The sequence below is a fragment of the Telmatherina bonti genome, assembly GCF_933228915.1.
Source record: "Telmatherina bonti genome assembly, chromosome: 3".
In the NCBI taxonomy this organism is placed as follows: domain Eukaryota; kingdom Metazoa; phylum Chordata; class Actinopteri; order Atheriniformes; family Telmatherinidae; genus Telmatherina; species Telmatherina bonti.
Window position 1 is genome coordinate 13,386,340 of NC_136621.1, and position 24,295 is coordinate 13,410,634.

General features: G+C 43.9%; 1 protein-coding gene across 2 annotated transcripts in view; it reads left to right on the forward strand.

Moving 5' to 3' along the window:
• rptor (regulatory associated protein of MTOR, complex 1) overlaps positions 1–24,295 on the forward strand; it is a 235,132-nt gene that overhangs the window by 60,645 nt on the left and 150,192 nt on the right. For both annotated transcript variants that reach the window (XM_079265219.1, XM_079265220.1), the window contains exons 5-6: positions 11,661–11,819; positions 22,135–22,281. In XM_079265219.1, the coding sequence (XP_079121345.1) occupies positions 11,661–11,819; positions 22,135–22,281 (306 nt within the window). The remainder of the gene's footprint in view (positions 1–11,660; positions 11,820–22,134; positions 22,282–24,295) is intronic.

Below are 24,295 nucleotides of genomic sequence, written 5' to 3' on the forward strand. Positions count from 1 at the left end.
GACACCCATCAAACTCTGAACTACCTGGAGCTTAGTGCTAAGTAATCTAACCTGGAGCTTACACTGATGGACCTCACAATCGGTGATAAAGGGCAGCCTTGGCGGAGTCCAGGGCCCCAAAGATGGTATAGAGCTGGTCCACTGTTCCCTGCCAGGACGAAAACCACACTGCTCCTCCTCAATCCGAGATTCGACTATCGGGCGGACCCTCCTCTCCAGGACCCCTGAATAGACCTTACCAGGGAGGCTGAGGAGTGTGATTCCCCTGTAATTGGAACACACCCTCCAGTCCCCCTTCTTAAAAAGGGGGACCATCACCGCAGTCTGTCAGTCCAGAGGCACTGTCCCCAATGTCCACACGATGCTGCAGAGACGTGTCAGCCAGGACAGCCCCACAGCATCCGGAGCCTTAAGGAACTCCAGGCGGACCTCGTCCACCCCCGGGGCCTTGCCATCTATCCCTTTCGTGCTGACTCTGACTGGGCCACACGGGCAAAGGCCCGGCCACCAGATGCTCGCTCTCGTACCCTACCCCCAGGTCTGGCTCCAGATGGGGGGCCCGCGTCTGGGCAAGGGAACATTTATGCCCATGGTTTTAATCATTGTAGGGGTCTAAAAGCTGTACTTAGTCTGGTCCCTCCCCTAGACACCTGTTTGCAATGGGTGACCCTACCAGGGACATGAAGCCCCCGACAACATACCTGCTAGGATCTTCGGGACACACAAACCCCTCCACCATGATAAGGTGACGGCTCAGGGAAAGAAGAAATCGCTGTTGCGAGTAAAACATGGAGATGAAATTATTGCTGTTTTGGGTTTTTATTTAGTCTTATGCAAGTATACTGCAGAAATACACTGCAACAATGGACGCAGTATGAACAACAGGAGAGGCAGAGCATGTATTTACCCACAATGCAATGCTACGTCAAATGCACAAAGTTACTTTCTTTTTGTTGTCTATATCCTGTATTTGGTCCACTTGAAACGGTCAGAGACCTGTGTTTTGTAGGCGGACCGAGTCAGTTTCCTTAGTCCAAATCAGAATTTGTTTGTTGAATACACAGCTCTCCAAACCAAGCAGACTTTCCAAGCAAACAGACTCAGATTAGAATCAAAAAGGCAGATGTGAATGTGCCCTTCTGCCGGGCTGACACGGTGCGATTTTGAGGGGATTTCACCACGATTTTGTTGTCGCAGACCACGCTGCTTCATCCTGGAAACATGGTAGCGTCGGGATGTCCGGTCAGGAGGTCGTGAGCCGTACAGTGTGAGAACACTCACGAGGAAGGATTAATTGTTGCTACGTTCTAACGATGATGCTGCGACCTCCCGATCAAACTTCTGGCATGTCGGAAATTTTCGCTGTCGCTCGTACAGTGTGAGTGGTGTTACGTCATGATTCTACGTTCGCACCTGCGCAGAAGACACCGGTGGAGCTTTAAACAATGGCGGGCAACCCCAACTTCAGGCGTGTGCGGTGGACACAGCTGCTAGAAGAGAGATTAGTAGAGCTATGGAGAGAACACAAGGTTTTCTTTTTTTTAATTTTGTTTCAGCGCACAAGACAGCGCACACAACTGCAACAACTTGCTGCCCTCTCGCCATCTTGTTGTCAGGCACGCTGTGGTTGTCATAGGAACAAGGAACCTTTGTTTTTCGTTGTTCACACTTGAGCACGTCGTGCCGTCACACGCCGACTGACGCCGACAAGTCGTCGTGGTTGTCAATAATCGTGGCTGACAGCAGTCGTACAGTATGAGTACACATGTCGTAGGGTCAAATAGAGTAGGAAGGACAAACCCGGTCGTGCAGTGGGAGCATTTCCCCGACAGTCAGATTTCTAAACTCGCACAGTGTCCGCCCAGCATTAGTCATACAGAAACCACAATCACAGCTTACATGGCAACACTGACATAAAACCTGTGAGGGGCAGAATTAAAACTACCCCCCCACTCCATCCAGCTCCTGGTCACCCAGGCTGCTGTGATAATGATGCAGCTGCTGTTGTGTCACGGTCACCAGCAGCCGTATGTTGACGATTCTTCTCCTCCATTGACCCAGAATAGACTCTGACTTGCACAGTGTCATCACTGAAGTCATGTTGTTGACTTTTACAACCAGCATGTGTGTCCATGACCGAACAAATGCTGCACATTAAACTCAGAACAAACCTGTTTTTGAGTTTTTAGAAACTGGATAATTTTTGGCCATTCTCTTGTAAATGCAGCACATTTTTTTTATCTGTCCAGTATGAGATTTTTACATTCGAATTTATTTCTAAGTTTTGAATATTTGCACAAACATAATGTCTAAAATTCCCTCATTGTGTTCAGGATCAGTATTTTATTACATTATATTCAATCCATATGCAGTAAAGGATCCAGCTTTAGAATTACAATCTCTTTTAAATCCCACATTAATTTAACTTAATCGTGCTGCAAGCAGCTACATTTTTTAATTAGTATTTAATCATTTTGTTGACTGGGAAAGCAGAACTGTTATCACAGGCTCAATGGAACTGTTTTCTATGAATATTTAGATCAACCTCAGTCATGAAACTTTGATGAAATATATGTCTGACACATTTTAATGTCAGGCCTAGCTCTTTTAATTGGGTTATATTGAAGATACCACTCAATGGAAGCTGAATACACAGCACAAAGTGGCTGCTCAAACAACCAGATGCATCCATTAAAAAAACACACAATAGCCCCTCTTGTTTATTGTTTTGTCAGCCACGGTTAATATTTAATTCCATTTATTTTCTCCAGGACAACATCCAGGTGCAGCTCAAACACACACTCTTCATTTTTGGTCAATTTAATTAGCCAAAAAAAAGTTTTACAGCTGATTCCAGTTTCAGTGATTCTGGTCTGAGTAGTTCTTCGCTGGACCAAATGTCTAATGTGTGCCGGTTTTTATTTAACACAAACAGCAGTAGAGCTTTTATTTTCAATTTAAAATTTCTATCCAAAACATCCATCCGGCTTGGTCCAATTAAGGGACTCAGCAGGGAAACTGGAGCCTATCCCAGCAATCATTGGACGTGAGACAGGGTACATTACAGGGTGAACACAGAGACAAACAACCTTTCACACACACACACACACACACACACACACTCCTAGGGACAGTTTAGAGTAACCAAATAACTTAATTGGACAGTGGGAAGAAGCCAGAATACCTGGAGAAAATCCACGCATACACGGGAAGAACATGCAAACTCCACACAGAAAGGCTGTGAACTTCCCCCTAGACGAGGCTCAGACCGGCCACCTTCTTGCTTTGAAGTCAAGAACAAGTTGCAAGACGGGATGTAATTTTGATGCTAGTCTTCCTAAAACAATAGACTGCAAACACATCCATCAAAGCACCCTCATCAGATCCATTTTCTCAGAATATCCATACATGTCCAAGTCAACTGTGACTTCCAGAACCACCCGCTGAATGGGGTCTTTTATATTTTAACCTGCCCAAACGGTTTCTTTTTATTGTATTGATTAATTTAACTAGGAAATCAAGTCTATGTCCTGCTTGGCAGCTTATAGACACCACTGACCTTCATTTCATCACACGCGCCACTCACTCTATCGGCACACCGCGTCTTTAAAGGATGCCACAACTGAAGGCAGTTTGCTTTACAAACTGTTGACGGTACAGAGGGCTATGTAAAGAAAAGGTATCATTACATGTGGATGTGTATTATTCCATGAGACCAGACGGCAGGCTGCTGTTCAAGCTCACTGAATATAATTCCCCGCTGGAACGCAAAACTGCTTTTATATGGTTTGAATCTCACTGAGTGGTCATTTATAACCAAGTTATCACATTAAAACCTAGGACAGTCAAATTTCAGGGCACATCTTTATTAGATTTTTTTGTTTTTATCTTTTCAGGTGGCATTTTCTTTATTTTTCATCACTCGTCTCACTGCTGTCCGTATCTGTTTGCACTTGGACCATAAGTCTTGACCTTTTTTATGGGCAATTTTATGGGTGTTAACCTATGAAAGTAGGGCCAGCAGGCATGTCTCTTCGACCTAGGAGAGGTTGCCATTCACCAATCTAAGAGGAGAGATATGAACCATTTGTGGTCTACAAAGATGTTGGTGGGTTTGCGTTAATACACTCCAACTCACACAACTTAACAAGATTCATAAGAAGATATTGGTGAATGGTACCAGCAGCTGGAGGAAGAGAGGAAAAGAGAGGGAAAGGACAGAGCAAAAGACTTTTACTGGCTGGAGAGCGCTCAGAGTAGAGGAAGGATGCAAGGCGGGTGCTGATTGACTTGATCGTTGGTGAGGGGATGCTTTACTGAAAAAAATCTGCCTAAGTTCAGTTTCGATGTTTTAATTGAGGACTGTCTGGTTATTGTGGAACTTTTGATTCTTTTTCCTTAAATTTTTTTCTAGTTCTGAGTTTTGAAGATTGCAGCAAATTAAAATTAAAAAAATAAATGTCACAATGTCAGACTTTTTTTTTCTCTATAGTTGTCATCTCTTCTGTAAAGCTGACCAGCTCAAATTATTGTGATATTATTATTAATATATTATTATGCCTTTTGATTTATCCTAAGAACCAGTTGTTTACCAGCCTTTGTCGTCTACAGCTTGTTAATGAACTTCATAAATTCCTCACTTGGTTAAAATGACAGATGTTGTTTTAGAGAACTACGTCTAGGATGATTCATTCATTTATGTTTTCTCAGAAAGTCTGTTTCCTGTACATGTCTGGGAATTGTTTGCCAAAGCATATGCATCAGAATGCCCATTTTTCTGTCAAAAAACAAGAGTTAAGGCTTAGTAAAAGACTTCTTTGTGTGGTTTTAGATTAATCAGATATTTGCTGGCTGCTTATAACACCTGGAGACACCTGACAGAGTTGACAGAGTAGCAGTGAAAGCTGCATGATATTTTCCACCAATCAGCACGACCGCTTCGCTGAGTCCTGGACAACTCGCTTCAGGACTGGACTGGTGGATTTTTTGGGTGGTGAGGTGGGTGAGCAGCTGGTGAAGTTCAGTCAACACTCTGACACGATGGTCCTACGTTTCTGTACTCTGTATTTGATAGTTTCTACTTTCATTCAATCCTCAGTGTGAATCATAAGAATTAAATGTACATAAATCACCTTTAAACCTCACACACATCCTCTGACACATGGCCTCGTATCTGTGACAGCATGTGAGGCTTCACCTGCATGTTACAGCTTCACAATCTGTATTTAATTGCATCTTGAATGCTCACGGTACTTTGAAAAGGTCGCCTGTCCTCCGGTAGTGACATGATGATGAATGTCGCCTGAGTCAGTGCCGAGCACGCTGTTAAAAAGAGTTGGTTTCTCGTGGCCTTGATGGGCGTAATGGAGGTGTTTTACAGTGGTGGTGAGAGGTAAAGAGGCGACAGGCAGACTGCAGCTGTAGTTTGCATCCACCTCCGGAGAGACTGTGTCCCTGCAGGAGGCTAGAGCTCCCCCTGCAGGCCAAGAAGAAAACCGTCCTTTAAAAGGAGTCTCCCAGATGTCTCGCGCATATGAAATTTAATCTCCATTTTATGTGAATTTAATGCTCTTGGCTGTTATGAATGTAAATAATCAGCTTTGTTAATGCCTTGAAATACAAGTGAGAGTCATGTGAAACAGCTAAAAGCAGAAAAGTGCTGAATGTTTCCCCCACCTGCTTATTTTTATTTCTCTGCTGCTTCTTTCATTTCTCATTTTACTAATTACTTCCTCCAAAATGATCCCTCCCCTCTCTTTTCCTCTCACTTTACTTCCATCACTCACTAACAACATTATGCCCTTCAGATATCACTTGATATCGTCGAGATGAGCTGCACCTCTCGGAATTCAGACACTTTTATCTGATCAGACCCAAATGAAATTATCCTGCAATCTCTGCTATGATACGACTGAACCAAACTTATGTTGATAAACAGGCTGGAATGAAGTAATTTGACCACTTTATGTTGTAACAAACAAAGAACAAGTGTTGTTTTTACTTTGCAAGTCATGCGTCAGACTTTCTTATTGGGATAATTGTGGTCGTCCTACAGATGAAGTCTTTAGACTGAGGACCGGCTCACTGTGGTTGAACACAATATGCATGACAGATACAAGTCAGCTGGCTGGAAATCATAGACTATTTTAGTAATATGTAAAAAATGTAAAAGAAGATGGACACAGAGGTCCAAAACTTTTATTTAGTGTTTTATTTACCACATAACTGAGTTACCAGTGGAAATCCTTTCAGTGTTCCTTAAGTCACATAAATCCATCCGTTTCTGTCTATTGTTACATCTTATTAACATCCAGCGAGTCATTTTTATTTGAATCCACTTCAGCACCTCTTGTACACATTAAAAAAAAAAAGTGTGGTTGAGTTTTGTAAATGCAGGCATCACAAGATGTTCTGCTTTATTTTCTTTTTTTTTTTTTTTGCTGTCGGTCTGAAAAAAGATTGACCCTGGACTTCAGGTGTGTATTAGATATGGAACTTTTATCTAACAAGGGTCCCAAAATGGTAAGGAGAGAATAAAATTAATAAATATATCAATGATTTTGTTTGTTTTTACTGTGAAGCATCTTGTTTTTCAAGATGCTTCACTGAATGATGACTTGTCTTTTTAGCAACCATCTTGCTCTGATTACACGTACACACTGTTCACTTTACTTGTTCATGACAAGATAACTTTGCCATTTCTTACGTTTCACTGCTTCCATTGCTTTAAACAAGACCAAAGATGATCAGAATGAATAGCTTCAGTGTCAGAGGTCAGCAACCTGTCCTGGGTATTCCCTGCTAGTTGCCTGCTTTACTGGGATAAGCTCCAGTCTCACAGCAACCCTGATTTGGAATAAGTGATATGAAAAATAGAGATGTGAAGGTTATATGTTTCCTAATTCGTTAAACTGTAACATTTTAAAGAAGCACCACTGAACATTGGTGCCCTCTAACAAAGGCAACCTCAACAATTTCCTTGTGTCCTGTCTCTTCTCCGGGAGCTTTTCAGTAATAAAAGTCAGACCATTTCTCGGTTGCTTTTCCTGTCTTTCTTCTGTGATGTCCTCTTTCATTTTTCTTTACTGAGACAGGTGCACATTTAAAACAGCCAGTGTGTTGATATCCAGTTGTTTGTGTGTGACGGTGTGTGTGTGTGTGAAGTCCAGTTTCTCGGCCTCACGATGTTGCTGGGCAACGACTCCTCCAAGAATGTACATGATAAATGTCACTGTCATCAGAACGAGGCAAAAACACATTTGTTAAGGTCAGGATGTTGCGTAGCGCTACTTTAATGGGAGGTTGACCTTCTTTTTGAAGTCCTCCTGCAAAGTTTCTTGTAGACTCGTACATCTGTCCCGAACACACGTCTCTTTTCAGTTAACCTTCAGAAATACCAGCAGTAACACACAGATGGGTCAGATCCGAACCTAATTCACTTCATTGTAATGAACTGAGTATCGAATTAGACACAGTGTGACGTTCAATAAGCTACTATACCAATATTACAGGCAATATGCACGAGTAGAAGGACATATTTCGGTACATAAAAGGAGCATAAATGAGCCTGTAAGCTAAGAATACACCTACTCTCTAACTACTCTCTATTTATTATTAGGGATTCCACACAGGGGTGGACTAGAGACCAGATAAGTTGCCTGATTTGTATGAATTGATAAACAGTATCAACAAAATGATCAACACGGCCACAACAGAAGAGCTTAGTTTTTGTTTGGGATCACAGCAGGAGAACTACAGCAGCAGTGTGTAAGATCCTGAAACCAAGCTCGGCTTGTCTCTTATTTATTTATTTATTTTTTTAACTGTTGTTGACCTTCTTACCTTACTTCAGCTCAGTTGTGTCCCAACAAAGCCCTTACTGGTTGCTTGCATAATGCACCATGCAAACACACAGCTCTGATTTCTGACGATGTGCGCTTCATGCATCAGGCAGCCATGGTAGACGTACATACATGCTGTTTTAAACAGAAATATTTCCAGCTTTACAGTCAGATTTCTGCGGCACAAACTTGTTTAACTGAACCTAACTTGTACTTGGTTTTGTTTCAGTGCTGGAAGCCTTTCCAAAAGTTGGAAGTTAAAATATGGATTATTTTGTGATTCAAAGGCGTTTGACAGGAGGCAGGCTGTTTGTTAAAAGGCCTGTTGGTTATGTAACAGAAGGACCTCGGTGAGTGTGATCATGATTCAGACCGAAGTAAACGGGTTCTTTTCTGTTGCATAACTCGTTGACACCTCTGCCGCTACATCTATGCACAGGCATGCACTTTATTTAATGAAATAAAGGAGCACAAACAATACACACACCCTTTGTTTTCAACTTTAAAGTCTGAAGCTCATCCTTCTTGTACACAAACACACTCACACACACACACACTCAGGGGTATGAGCTTAACGCTGACTTTGCTCTTATAAAATCACGCCGAGCAGCGAAGTATGAGATGAAGTAAACAACAGGTGGCAGAGAAAACAAGCTGACAGCAGTGAAGCAGCAGTAGCTCCATGTCAGTCTTTTAATATGTGTAGTATCTGCTGGTTTATTTATTTATTTAGTTTTTTAACTACGACTCCGCTCTCAGAAAGCCCTTTAGTGCTCAGTTTGTAAGCCAGCAAGGTTCGCACATCTGGCGTTGTATTTATTCATAATGTTATGACCTTTCCTTTACGAGCTCGGTCCGTTTTTGGGGGATAAATGTTTACAATTAGATCATTAGAAAAGTTGAGAATTTTTTTTTTTTTTTTTAATTTGATCGTGTCAAACTGGTCTGCTAGCTTATTAGTTACCTCTTCACTGATTCAAATCATTTTTGGGGCCTGATATTTCAGGCTCTGACTTTGTATGTCAGAAAGTAAGATGAAGAGAAACGACGGTTTATTCTTTCTTGTTGAGAAGATTTGATGTGATGCCGTTCATGTTGGGTAATCTGTGTAAGAGCACAAACAAAAGAACAATGAAGGAGAATGTTGATATAATTACATTTATGTTATAATGCTGTATGTCCTACACAAGACCTAGGAACTATGATATCAGCCACATAGAAGCTATAGGATTTTTCCTTCCTGATCAGACACAATACTTTGCAAAAATTAGTTCCAGCAGCAAACAAGGTTTAATCTGTTTACCGACTTTGAGTTAAACACCAGGCAACAACAAATTTAGCAAGTAGAACCGCTTGTTTAAGCCTGTTGATCCGACTAAATGTGCACACGCGGCGACTGGTTCCTGGTGTGGATCCTGGGTCTGTCCTTTTGTGGGTGTGAGTGTGTGAAGAGAACTTGTGTGTGTGTGTTTTTTTTTTTATTTTTTAAATTGTTTTTAAATGTCTTGTTATCAACTGTTTGTTAACCTTTATGACTTGGTTTTATCTTGTAAAGCATTTTGTGTTGCGCGTGGCATGAAAAGTGCGCAAGAAATAAAGTTTGATTTGATTTGAAAATCGTAGCTTTTAAAACTGAATAACACACCTGAGAATGTCACCGCACTGACTCACTCCTGCATATTTTCACCCAACTAGACCTGAGCGGACATCGGTTTTCTAAACCTGTTCCAAAGTTGAGTCTTTTTGCATCTTTTCTTTACAAAAAAAACAGGAAATCCTGAGAGTGAATTGAAGCAGCTGAATTTCTGTTTTTCTGTCTTTTGGTTTTGTTTTGTCTTAGATTGTGACTGAGAAGCTCTTCATTAAGACTCTGTCACCTCTCTGTTGTATAAAGCCTTTTTACTCTGACATCTGACAATTTCACCATCAAAGTCAGTAATTAGCCTGTACTCACTACTTACCGACTTGACCTTGTGGGTTTTGGATTACAACATGCAGGATTTTGTTCAAGATGCTTCACTGAATGATGACTTGTCTTTTTAGCAACCATCTTGCTCTGATTACACGTACACACTGTTCACTTTACTTGTTCATGACAAGATAACTTTGCCATTTCTTACGTTTCACTGCTTCCATTGCTTTAAACAAGACCAAAGAGGATCAGAATGAATAGCTTCAGTGTCAGAGGTCAGCAACCTGTCCTGGGTATTCCCTGCTAGTTGCCTGCTTTACTGGGATAAGCTCCAGTCTCACAGCAACCCTGATTTGGAATAAGTGATATGAAAAATAGAGATGTGAAGGTTATATGTTTCCTAATTCGTTAAACTGTAACATTTTAAAGAAGCACCACTGAACATTGGTGCCCTCTAACAAAGGCAACCTCAACAATTTCCTTGTGTCCTGTCTCTTCTCCGGGAGCTTTTCAGTAATAAAAGTCAGACCATTTCTCGGTTGCTTTTCCTGTCTTTCTTCTGTGATGACCTCTTTCATTTTTCTTTACTGAGACAGGTGCACATTTAAAACAGCCAGTGTGTTGATATCAAGTTGTTTGTGTGTGACGGTGTGTGTGTGTGTGAAGTCCAGTTTCTCGGCCTCAGGATGTTGCTGGGCAACGACTCCTCCAAGAATGTACATGATAAATGTCACTGTCATCAGAACGAGGCAAAAACACATTTGTTAAGGTCAGGATGTTGCGTAGCGCTACTTTAATGGGAGGTTGACCTTCTTTTTGAAGTCCTCCTGCAAAGTTTCTTGTAGACTCGTACATCTGTCCCGAACACACATGTCTCTTTTCAGTTAACCTTCAGAAATACCAGCAGTAACACACAGATGGGTCAGATCCGAACCTAATTCACTTCATTGTAATGAACTAATTCTTATTGTTTAAAATGCTATCCTTTATTTCATTTAATCACAGTTCAGCAGCAGAGTGGTGAGATTTGAGGACATCGTTGCTGAACAGCAACACATTTCAGAAATCCAGTGTAACGGTAGAAAACTGATACTTACAGAAGTGTCTGAGAGCGTTTTAGCAAATATCTGTCATTTTTTCAGATAATTGAAAGGAGAATAAAAAAACATGTCCCATCAATTTCCAGAAGGAGGCTGTTGTGGAAAGCATGACTGACATGGTGAATATTCAGGCCCAGGCTGGTGTAATACCCCTGTCACCAGAGGTCAGCCCATCAGTGACGGGCTACATTTTCAGTAGGCCAAGACGATTGGAGGGATTTTTTTTTTTTTTTTACTTTTTACTATATTGCTTTGGTAAAGTCGCTGAGGACTGGATCTGAACCAGTGGTGTCAAAATACACAAATCTGTGCCTTCCAACTCTCACCATATTTATTTTATCTTTCCTGCTAAATAAAATCTAAGGAGAATAGCAAGCTATAAATGTATATCAGATTCAAAACTCTTTTTCAGAAACATCCCGTTTTTCAATAAATCCCCTAAACATCTTTATCAATTACCAGTTCTTAAGAATTTATGTTCTATTTGCTGATGCAAAACCAGGTAGAAGCTGTGCAGGTCAACAAACAGTGGTCCTATAATGGGGCCATGTGGTACCTCTCTGGACATGTCTGGTGCTGAAGGTGTAATTCCAGCTAATATAGGAGGATAAAATCCGTCGTCAAACAAATCTAAAGTCCAACACAGGTCTGAACTTGTTATGGTTAGAAGCCAAGCTTTGGTTTAGCTTAACAAACACAAAAAAGTAAACCTTGCAGAAACTTAGAGTCAGGATATCCACGGTATTACTAATATTCAGAGGTAAAACAGCAAATTTCATGCCTTCCTCTCTTTTTTTATGGTTTCAGGCTCGTTACAAGCAGAGTCTGGACCCCACAGTGGATGAAGTGAAGAAACTCTGCACATCGCTGAGACGCAACGCCAAGGAGGAGCGAGTTCTCTTCCACTACAACGGCCACGGAGTGCCGCGACCCACAGTTAACGGAGAAATCTGGGTTTTTAATAAGGTAACAGACATGTGTATGCTGGTGTAGATTCTCACACATCCAGAACATTGTAATCCAGAGAGCTTGAACAAACGCAACCAGGCTCTTAAAGACACTTGAACCACATATGGATGTTCTGGAAACCATAAAAATATCTAGATTCATGACCAGTATTGCAAATCTGATTTCATGAAGACAGCTTCAAGTGAGTTAAGCACCGCGGGGGATTTGAAAACGCCAAATAATGTGTCTGAATGCGAACGCTGACCGATTGTAAATCTATTTAAAAAACATGAACTTTGAACGACTCATCAGGCAGCTTCACAAATGAGACTGGGAATGTTTATATGTTGAGCAGCAGGAAAATGAGCTCATTTCGTTTTCCAGTTTCGACTTTTACATCCACGTTGGAGCGTGGATTTATTTATTTAATTATGTATTTATTGCTTTTTGTTTCATATTATTTCATTGCCTTCTCATGAATTCCACAGACTGAATGTTGCACTAAATGTTGATTAGCACAGTTTAGTTGGTCTCCACAGATCTGCCACCGTCTCTGATGCAGGAAGTCGTTTGTCCTGCATCAACGAGTTGGTGCTTCTGGGGCAAAGCCAGAACTTTTGGTGATAAAACCATCAGAACTGCGGGAGCTGAAGCCATTCGGCGCCACACAGACAAATTATCCAATATTAGGAACCTGTGCTCTTAATTATACAAACGTGAGTCATTATTTCTAAACCTGAAATACGGATTTCCGACAAAGACTTTAAATCATCTGCTGCTGAGATGTCACAAGATGTTTTCACTGGTACAGAATTAGAAAAATAGAAAAAAGGAAACAAACATGAATATCACAGTTTCTGCAGAGTAATGCTGTAAACCTACTAATCACAAAGCCACAGAATGCTTTGTTTATCTCCCCCCACATTCACGTAGCTGCCAACTGTCAGCTGCCACATCAGATCAGCTGCCGCTACATTTAGAGCACTCTTACATTATCATCATTATGTTTGATGATAATATGAAGTCTCGCTTTGGGAATCTAAAAGCAGAGAGGGGCTACATGTTTTGGAGATGCTTTTGAGAGAAAAATAATAATCTGCCTCATAAAAGGCTTAATAAGTCATGAAATAAAGAAAATCTTATATTTATGCTTAAAATACTTCCAAGCAGCCAGACTGTATTTTCCTCTTTTCAACTGACCTTGATTAATTGTTCTCCAGCCTTCCCAGAGTTTTCTGAGGACATTGACTTCTTTTTACACTCAGTTCCAGTCCTTGTAGCTGACCAGTTCCCCTTTCAGGTCTCTTAATGCTGAGCCTGGAAAAAAAGGGCACCTAACTCAAAGGATGAGTCAGCAGGCGTCTACATACCCTCAGTGGAATACACAACATATTGTAACTATGTTATGTATTCCGCTAAGGGTACGTAGATGTCTGCTAGGACATGCAAAAAATGTCCATATCTCATTTGTTGTCTGGACGCGGTGATGTGACTTCTCTATGTAAGAGTTAAACTGAGACGGGTTTTGTGAGTCCTGACTGACGGAGACCCACTATGAGAAGATTTCACATTGGGTAGGTCACATCGCTGGTTTGTTTATTTAGCTGGACTAAGGCAATGCTACACAATGTCGGGTGAGGCTGTTAGGACCCCTGTTTTATGAGCAGCAGCTTTTTAAGGCTGTTCTTTTTTTTACAGTGAAGCATGTTAGCAGCTTTTGTCAGGTTGCACATGTGTGATTGTGAAAATAAAAATTGAAAATTGAATTGAAAAATATAAGACTTAATGTGCATATTTCAGTCTGTCACACAGGCAAATATCACTTTTCTTTCTTTTATTAAAAGTTAAATTTATGAAAAAAAAAGAAAGATAACACCGTTTGACAGATAAAATGTAGTATTTTTGATTATTGATGGCAGTGATTCGAAAGAAGCTTTTAGCTTAAAAAAGCTGGCATGTCAGTGTGGTGTGTAGTCTGTCCTTAGGAAGTCTGAAGGAAATAAAATGAAAATGAAATAAAAAATACTTCAGTAATGGGATAGATAATAGATATATAGATGATAGATTATAAATGGGAGAAGTGTCTGACAAAAAGAGGACCTGACAGATGCATGTGGTTCTTTTTCTAACTTCGCTCGGTGTTTCACTATGGGAATCGCTTATGCGTGACCAACTATGGAAGCTCCAATGACACCACGTCTGTCTGTGACAGACAGGTTGAGCCGTACCCAGGGCTCCGCCCCCACATACAGATATGGCCAACCAACCCCCTCCTACTCATTCTCGCTTTCTTCCCGTGTGGAACTACAGCGAAGCTCCCTCAGCGCGGTCGGACTAGCTTGGTCTACTGTTTAACTGTTCGCAGGCGTCCCGTCACAGGAGCACGTCGCCGAACGCAGTTCCTGGCTCTGGTCTGCAACCGTGTTGAGTAAGACGTTAGTTGCACGGTCGTCGGATAGGCAACTGCGTAAAGCAAGCTGCGTCCAACCGTCTTTAACAAGCGGTCTACTGACTCCCGTGTGACTTGGGCTAACGCGTCAAGGTGAGCCTGTTGTTGGTCTGACATTAACTTGTTAGCAAGACCGTCTGCTTCAGCTAACGTGTCACGGCGAGCTGACTCGGACATTAAGTGGTAAGCTCGGAAATAACCATCCGACTGGCGCTCACGAACAGACTAACGTGTTACGACGAGCCTGTTTCTTCCCCGCATTCCTGCTATGGCTACGGCTGCCACCCCCGCCAAAGGGTCGGAACCGAAACCTAAGGAGGCTGCATCCCGCCCGTGCCCTGCGTCGTGCGGGGCCTCCATCTCGGGCAGGGACCCTCATCCGATGTGCATAGTTTGCATGGGCACTAAACACGCCCAGAACTCGCTAGCTAACCCGCAGGAATGCTCCCACTGCTCCGCCATGCCCGAAAAGATCCTCGAAAGGAGACTGAGGGTGGCGGTAGCGAACAACCAGGACCCCTCTCTTGCCGGGACCACTGCCGTGGCTCCAGGTGACATCCATCAGCCGCGAGCCACCACGAGCTGGGCGGACATGATGGAAGAGGAGTCCCCGGTCATGCCTCCACTTTTCGAGGGAATTCTCGACGATGGAGGGCTCGACCCGGTTAACGAGGACGCAGAGTGCGATGCTAACTCTGACCTCCTCGAGATGAACGACATGGAGGAAGAGGAGGATGACTCCACCTTCCCAGCCCAGCCTTCACGGCCAGCCAGCGGGGCAGAAATGCCCCCTGCAGCAGACAGCAGTTTATACGATGTATGTAAACGTGCATCTGCGCGGCTCGGAATCCCATGGCCCGCAGCTCAGGATGCTGAAGGGACAGAAAGAGATCTGTATGATGGCAAGAGACTTCCACCAGCCCTGCCACCAGCCAAGCAACTGCTACCAGCAGTTCCTGCTTGCATGAAGGAAATGAGCCGTTACTGGTCAAGCCCTTACAAGAGCAAGCTTCCCACCAAAGGCTGCTCTAAGCTGGAAGTGCAAGGTATGGTTGAGCTGGGGTTGGCTGAGCCCCCAGCGGTGGAGCCTTCAGTGGCTTATCACCTTCATCCAAACCGCAAGTCACTCTCAGCATCCTCAAGTGTCTCTCTCCCCAGTAAGATGGATCGCCTCACAGCATCCATTTATCAGAGGATGTACAAGTATGCTGCACAGTCAGTGTTCTCCCTCAACGCAGTCACGCTGCTGTCTGCATATCAGGCTGAGATCCTTGAGGAGATGGGCCGTCAGCTGGACTCTGGATCACCTAATCCAGTTCTGTGGGATGAAATTTGTGTGGTTAACGATCTCATCCTCCGCTCCTCCAGGGGAGCAGTCCAGGGCTCTGGTCGGGTTATGGGACTAGCTGTCTCTGGTGAAAGGGCCCTGTGGTTAAACCTGTCGGGCCTGGGTGATTCCCAAAAAGCTGAGGTCATGGATGCTACCTATGATCCAGCCAAAGGGCTTTTTGGACAAGCTTTGGAGAAAATGAGGGAGACAAGCACCCGCAGAAAAGAGGAGGGTGAAGCTTTCAACCTCTGTCTCCCACGTAAGCCAAACCCTCTTCCCCCACAGGCTCCCAGGCCTGGCTTTGCAGCTGCTGCTGCAGCTGCAAGAGGGCACCGGAGTGGGGTGAAAACACAGAGGCATGGAGGTGGGCAATCAAACCCACCTCACAAAGCTGAGAACCCAAGACCATGGGGTAAACATTCCTTCGCGGCAGTCGCAGCGAGAAACCGCCCGTCCCACCCCGGGGAGGGGAAGAAGAAGCGGGCGACCTAACACCCCAGTGTTCACTGTCCCCCCCTCCTTGGAAGAAAAGAAAACTGACCGAGGATGGACTCGGCCCAGTTCTTCAATGTTCAGTGGCTCCTGTGGTTACCAGTTCATCAGGAGCCCTTTTTCAGTCTCCACAGCAGAGAGCAGAGACTCAGATGCAGGTGGAACAAAGTTCAGATCTTCATGCCTGCAAAAACACTTTGTCAGTGTCACCAAGCACGACACAGTGTCCCAGTTCAGTTTGTTCCAGACAGGGGGTGACAAACAAAATAAAGCGTGCATTTCTGCAGCCAGGCATGTTGCCAAGGGCAGAATGCCCCCCACAAAAAATAAACAGAATAAGAGAAAAAGGCTGTTGGTCCCTGTTGTCACCAACGGAGGGCGCTCCGGCCCTTCGCAACAGGACTGACAGCATCGCCAGCGTGACGTCACAAGAGTGCGACACTTTGGCGGCCCGGGCAGAGAAATGGCGCGCATGCGCAGTGCATCCCTGGGTCAGGGGGACTATTTGCCAGGGATACAGACTTCAATTCGCGATCAAACCACCCAGATTCAACGGTGTGTTAACGTCAGCGACCAGCGGCGATTCAGCTCACGTCCTACAGGACGAAATAGCTGCCCTGCTGAACAAAAGAGCGGTCAGAGTAGTCCCAGACGAAGAAAGTCGTCAGGGTTTCTACTCTCGGTATTTCCTCATCCCGAAAAAGGACGGGAGATCGCTCCGACCTATTTTAGATCTACGTGTGTTAAACAGACACTTAAGAAAGTATACGTTCAGAATGTTGACACACAAAACACTCTGCCGCTCTATCCGCCCAGGAGATTGGTTTGTGACAATCGATCTCTCAGATGCGTATTTCCACATCGCCATATATCCTCCACACAGAAAGTTTCTCAGGTTTGCTTATCGGGGCACAGCCTACGAGTTTCAAGCCTTGCCGTTCGGGCTGTCATTAGCCCCACGGGTATTCAGCAAGTGTGTGGATGCAGCACTGGCTCCACTGAGGAACAGCGGCATCAGGATCTTCTCCTACATAGACGACTACCTGGTCTGCTCCCAGTCACAGACACAGGCGATCAGGGATTCCAAGGCTGTGATAAGTCATTTAATCGATCTCGGTTTCAAAATAAACTGGGAAAAGAGCCGTCTAATTCCGGCTCAGTGTACGGAATATTTGGGGCTCAAAATAAACGCCATGTCATATCGGGTCACTGTCAGAGGGGCGGATCGCGTCTTTCACCCAGTGCAGGACTCGCTTTCGGCTGGGGAAAGTCGTGACGTTCAGACTTTGCCTGCGTCTGCTCGGTCTAATGGCATCGGTCATTTCGGTGGTACAGCTCGGGCTTTTGATGATGAGAGATTTTCAGCGGTGGGTCGCGTCTTTGCGGATGTGCACCCGCCGTCATCTCTGCCGCGGTGTGAAGATCACACCGGCGTGTATGGCTGCTCTTTTGCCATGGAGAGCGCCAACAACTCTCACTGCGGGAGTGCCGCTCGGCGCAGTGTCGTCCAGGGTTACCCTGACAACGGACGCTTCCTTGAAAGGTTGGGGCGCAACCATGATGGGCAGAGTGGTGAATGGCGTTTGGTCACAGAAGATGGCCCGCCTTCACATAAATATGTTGGAGCTACAGGCAGTATTCCTGGCTCTGAGACACTTTCTACCCCACCTGGAGGGCCGTCATGTCCTGGTGAAGACGGACAACTCCACGGTGGTAGCCTACATAAACCGTCAGGGTGGGACCCGCTCACTACACCTGCACAAGCTGGCCAGGAAGATTATAGTGTGGTGCAGCTCCAGACTTCTGTCCGTTCGAGCAACTCACGTACCAGGAGTCTTGAACAGGGGTGCAGATTTATTGTCGAGGGGGAACCCCCTGTACGGGGAATGGAGACTCCATCCTCAAGTGGTGGAGCAGATATGGCAGAGGTACGGCCGAGCCGCCGTAGATCTCTTCGCCTCATGGGAAAACACCCACTGCCCACTGTTTTTCTCCCTATCCGAGCCAGACGCGCCACTAGGGATGGATGCTTTAGCCCACCCATGGCCAAACGTGCTGCTGTATGCATTCCCACCTCTCAGCCTGATCCCCCCACCTTAACCAGAGTGAGGGAGCAGGGTCTGGCACTGATCCTGGTAGCTCCTTGGTGGCCATCCAAACCCTGGGTAGCAGAGATAATTCAAATGCTAACTGCGGAACCATGGTCTCTCCCCATCCGCAGGGACCTTTTGTCTCAGGCAAGGGGGGAGATTTACCACCCTTACCCAGACCGGGTTGCACTCTGGGCCTGGCCCCTGAAAGGTGGATTTTAAATGCTACTGGTCTCTCTCCAGGAGTAATTGATACTATCCAAAATGCACGTGCTGCCTCTACGCGCTCTCTTTACAGCTTCAAATGGCGAGTGTTTGAGAAGTGGTGTGAAGAACGGCAACATGCACCGTTCCAGTGTTCTGTTGCAGATCTACTCTGTTTTTTACAGGATTTGTTGGAAAAAGGGAAGGCCTTTTCCACCCTCAAAGTTTATTTAGCAGCAATTTCAGCCTGCCATGTCGGCTTTGGTGACAAACCAGCGGGTCAGCACCCCCTGGTGTGTCGTTTCATGAGGGGTGCACGCCGTAAACTACATGTCTCCAAACCACTCATTCCATTATGGGATTTGTCGCTTGTTTTGGATGCCCTCTCTCAGCATCCTTTCGAACCGATTGAGGGGGTGGGACTGAAGTTTCTCTCATTTAAAACAGCACTGCTTTTGGCTTTGACCACAGCCAAACGAGTCAGTGATCTGCATGCCTTTTCAATCCACCCTTCTTGCTTACAGTGGAGTCCAGGGTTCACCAGGGTGTGTCTGCAGCCCAATCCGGCTTTTGTGCCTAAGGTTATTGAACCATTATACAGGTGCTCTTCGGTGGAACTGCAGGCATTCCATCCTCCTCCATTCGCCTCGGGGGAGGAGCAGAGGCTAAACACATTATGCCCTGTGCGAGCACTAAGGGTTTATGTGAACAGAACAGCTTGCTTCAGAAGATCTGACCAGCTGTTTGTTTCCTGGGTCACTTCCCACAAGGGCAAACCTGTGTCTCGTCAAAGGTTATCACACTGGATCGTTGAGGCTATACGTCTATCTTACAGATGTAAAGGGGCGCAGCCACCCACAGGGATAAGGGCTCATTCTACCAGGAGCATGGCCACATCTTGGGCTTTGTTTAAAGGGGTGTCTATTCAAGACATCTGTGCTGCCGCTAGTTGGGCCACACCACACACATTTGTGCGGTTTTACAGGCTGGATGTTGCTCAGCCGTCTCTGGCTCACGCAGTACTGGAAGTGGGGAGTTAGGTCTGACTTTTACCTGTCAGTAGCTATTCCTCACGCTTCGGCATTGTTCATGCAATCCGGGAGTGGGCTATATCTCCCATAGTGAAACACCGAGCGAAGTTAGAAAAAGAACGTTGGGTTACTTAACGTAAACCCTTGTTCTTTGATAACAGAGTGAGGTGTTTCACCTTCTCATCCCGTCTTGCACGGACACGGAAAGAAACCTGTCCAGAATGAGTAGGAGGGGGTTGGTTGGCCGTATCTGTATGTGGGGGCGGAGCCCTGGGTACGGCTCAACCTGTCTGTCACAGACAGACGTGGTGTCATTGGAGCTTCCATAGTTGGTCACGCATAAGCGATTCCCATAGTGAAACACCTCACTCTGTTATCAAAGAACCAGGGTTTACGTTAAGTAACCCAACGATAGAGCTGCATGTGTGATGCGTCATAATACTGATAAAAGTTGTGACGACTAAATCATTTTCTTGCTTTTACTTTGATTTTTTTGGCTGAATCTGTGCTGCATTGTTTTTAACCAACGCTAGATTTTAGGAACTCTTCGTTGTGGTTTTCCTGCAGAGCACTTGTGTTTGTGTGTCACCCAAACAGCTGACATGCTGTTCTTTTTAACCACAAGTTCTTCTACATCCAAATGTTAATGTTAGTGTTGCTCCTCTTCCTCCATTCAGCCATCACACGTCTCGTTTTGTGTGTTAGCATGTACACGGAGCTTCCAGGACAATTAGAATCTGTTTAAGTTAAGATTGATGCACATCAATGTTTGTAACGTCACATCAATTCCTTAAAATGTGTAAATGTTGGGGCTGCTGTGTATCCCCGTTGGGCAGTCGGGATTTGTATATTGTACACGTTAATATAACAGTGAGCTGATGGATCTCAGCTGATCCATCAGCTGTTTGCCGAAACCTCATCAGAAATGGCGTCAATGGAAGGGTGGCTGTCAAGAAGAACTTCTTAAGCAAGCGAGAGAAGGAGAATAGACACGAGAACAGGACTAAATATTGGTGGCAGCAGGTCTGATGGAGGGATGAATCCTCCTCGACATTACTGATCATCTGGACAGAAAACAAAACCGAAAGCAGAAACATCCAAGTAAATATTTAGAAAGTCCTTTAAGAAGTGGAGGAGAATTCCTGAAGACTTCTAAAAGAAATGACTACTTTTCACGGCAGCCTCTTCGGACTGCTGAAGAATAAAAGCTGCTCAGACAAAAAATTCACTTTCAAGCTCTGAATTGTACAGATTATATAAACATGTGATTCATGAAATCTTTGGACCTGTTTTCCATCTATATATATATTCCATTTATTTACATTTATATGTATTTATTAGAGTTTGGGTTTTAATTATGATTCATTCATTACAGAAAAATCAAGACATTTAATCGTAGACTGTTTTCCAGTCCAGCTTTTACACCGATGCACACTGTAGACTTTGGCTATGGATGCAGCACTTTGGCGCTATATTTAGCAAGCGCTCAGACCGCTCGAACGACTCTAAAGAAAAAGTGACGATCAACAAGTCCAGCGACTTTTTCTGGTGTTATTAATGAAGTTAAGTGAGTAACATGAAAGCTGGAATAGTTTACTAACAGTTGCATTTACTTTCTATATAAACACAAATGACAAAACCTAAATTTCAGATCATTTAATCCTGAATAATTATGTCAGAATTAAAAGCAAACACTGTGTAACCACTGCCACTGTCATTACCCAGAATCCTTAGTCTATTCTACATATAAGGCTTAGTGGTTTGCACACATTATTCTCCCAAACTTCCTAAATGAAGGAGTTTTTCCTCAGGCGGTGTGGGTAGCTGTAATGTTTCACAGCATCTGTGCTGATGTTGGAGTTTTCACCCCAGTCCCTCTGATTGAAGTGACTCTTAAAGAGGATGCAAAGTTTAAGTGCGCTGTCATCGCCTGCAATCCGCTGCTCTGAATCCATTTCAGGGCTTTTATTTGAACATGAATTGATAATGCCACCAGGGAGTTGCTGTTTTTAAGTTCATGCTCAAAAAACTTCAATTTATTTAAAGAGACTGTGATCAAAATAAAAAAGGAACAGTCTGTACTTCCGAAGGTTCCCGGGCCATAAAATTGCAAATGACTTCACAACCAAACATAAAAACACAGATTGCTTTTCACACTGACATTGCAGCTCCGTACAGACCCCTGCGAGTCGGACAGTAGATGTCGAGTGGTTTGTCACCTGTGTTGTAGGTAAACATCCTCATAATGATGCATCGCAGCTGCCTGGATTAAGCAGCTTTCTCCACATCCTCACTTCACCCAGACGTCGTATGAGCTTCCCCTCATGCTCTGTTCTTTTTTTCTTTATTTTTAACCTCTTTGTCTGTTCCTTGTTGTATAAAACTAAGCTTCTGTGCCACTGGATGTTGAGACAGGATATTATTTGGACTCTGGTGTCGCAGCACGGTTATTGTGGAACAAAAATGCACTTTAGATTAAACAGTTTTACAGATTCCAGCGTCTCTCTCTCTCTCTCTCCCTCCGTTCGCATCATCCTCCCTCTCCCTCATTTTAATTTGCTCTTCTTCCGAGTTTTTCTCTTTTTCCTCTGCTCAAACTTTTCATCAAACAGATGCCTCCTTAATAATTAAACACAAATCTATAAAAGTGAGTTATCAGCAATAACACGATGCGCCATCTCTCTCTCATTCCCAACGTCCCCCTTCCTCTTGTTTTCCCTCTCTCTGTGTTTTCCAGAACTACACCCAGTACATCCCGCTGTCCATCTACGACCTGCAGACGTGGATGGGGAGCCCGTCCATTTTCGTTTACGACTGCTCCAACGCGGGAATCATCGTCAAGTCGTTTAAACAGTTTGCTCTGCAGAGAGAGCAGGAGCTGGAGGTGGGCCGCTGCAAAAACAAACACCGCGGGTTTTACGACGCGCCACAACACAGCAGTTCTGCAGTAGTTGTGGGCTCTCAGTGGGAGGAAGGAAGATCTATAAAGATTAGATGAGATGTACAAATTGTGTTCCAGTAAACGAGACAAATAGAAGTGTTGATTTTTCAAGAGGTGTTTGGAAACTAGGAGCAACATTCACATCATGCTATCAGCAGTTTCAGTGTTTCTCCTCCTCATAGCTGTGATGCAGCCATGGAAATGACACACACATACACACACCAACATACTGTACATCTCTACCAGCTGCAGTCCTTTCAGCACTTCATCGTTTTATTACGTCGTCTTTCTCTTTCTCCCTCCCAGCTGAGGCATGTTGTGTGAATTCATAATGAGGTGGCGCTGTCATTCATTTCAATTATTCATGGGGAAGTTTGAGCCAGACTGTAGATTAGCAGGAAAATGAGTGAGAGGGAAGCCAAAGGATGTACAGTGTTGAGCAGGAGAGTGAGGAAACGCTGCAGCGATCCCCATTAAAGCAAAGGCGAAGGCAGCAGATAAAATGCTGAGCTGCTGCAATGTTTGGCTCGACCCATCACACGTGGCTCCGTCCTCAGCCTCACCTGGTGTTTCTCTTTGCAAAGGTCATGGCTGGTGAATACGGGTCTAAAACTACAAATCTAAGTATCAAGTCTAAATATCAGATAAAAAAGGCGGCACACCTTCCTCAGTCGTCAGGTGTCGTGGATCAGAGCACAGCCAGACGGGAGGAAATGAAGCTTTTTATTCAGGTAAAATAACTTTAGATCAACAATATGAAACGTAAGCTTGTCGCAATAAGTCAATTATTCACACAATAGGAAAAAATGCACACAATAAGTTTACCAGACGCAATTATTTTCATTTATCTTACTTTTCCGCTGCATTTATTTAAAGACAATATTAACTAAACAGCAGTACAACAAGCTTCCATCTGCACTTTAAACATCAACAATCAGGCTAGCTCCATCTTTCTGACCGTCCACGATCACCGGGGTGTTTAACCGACAGATTAAACACAAACAGGACGGTGCAACATGGCGTGCACTCACACAGCGTGCTTGGTAAAGCCTTGCTGACCTTTAATATTGTTAAAAAGACGACATTTCAGTAAAACATACTGAAATGTTTTACAAACATTTCAGTATGTGAAATGTTTGTAACAACATAAATGTTACAAATTCCACAACTTTACCATAACATGAAAAATGACGTACTGAAGGCTTTTAAAGACATTCAATTTTACCCTTCCACCTCTGGTCAGGTCCAAACATGTCCCCTTACATGAGCTTTACTATACTATTTACTATATATATAAATGTGTTACATCGTGTTTAGAAACAATAGTTCCACATAACCACGTTGTCAAAACTGCAGGAGAAATCCTGATCTGTTTCAGCAGACTGGGGACTGGATGAACATAAACTAGTCTGCACGTCGAGCTAAATGTTCTTTGGAAATTAAAGTATGTTGTACTTGCATTATTATGATATTGTTGTTATTTTAATTGAAAATGGTCTTAAAATAACAACAATAATCACTTAGCGCAATATTATCGTCCATTGCGATAATTTCTGAGACAATTAATCGCACTGCAAAATGACAGGCCTAATGATGTGGCATCTACACTGTTCTCATTACCTCTGCCAAGGAGGATGTGTTTGTCTGTAACTGTTTGTTTGCAACTTTACGCAAAAAGCTACTGAGTGGATTTTAGTCTCGCTGTAACTTAGTTTCTATTAAACGTTGGAAGTGACCTGGAAGGAACTGTGAACGCAGGAGATTCTTCGTAATATGGATGGAAATGAGCTGCTTGTTGGAGGTCTGTGCTTTCCCAGCGCTTCTGTAGTTTAACATGAAAATCGCGAACAGGTCTCGGTTAGCATGTTAAATGTTAAAGTTCATGACAACAGAGCAAGGACGGCTTGTTTGGAAGGCTTGCAGCAGAACATGGCAGGACAACTTTCACAGGATTACA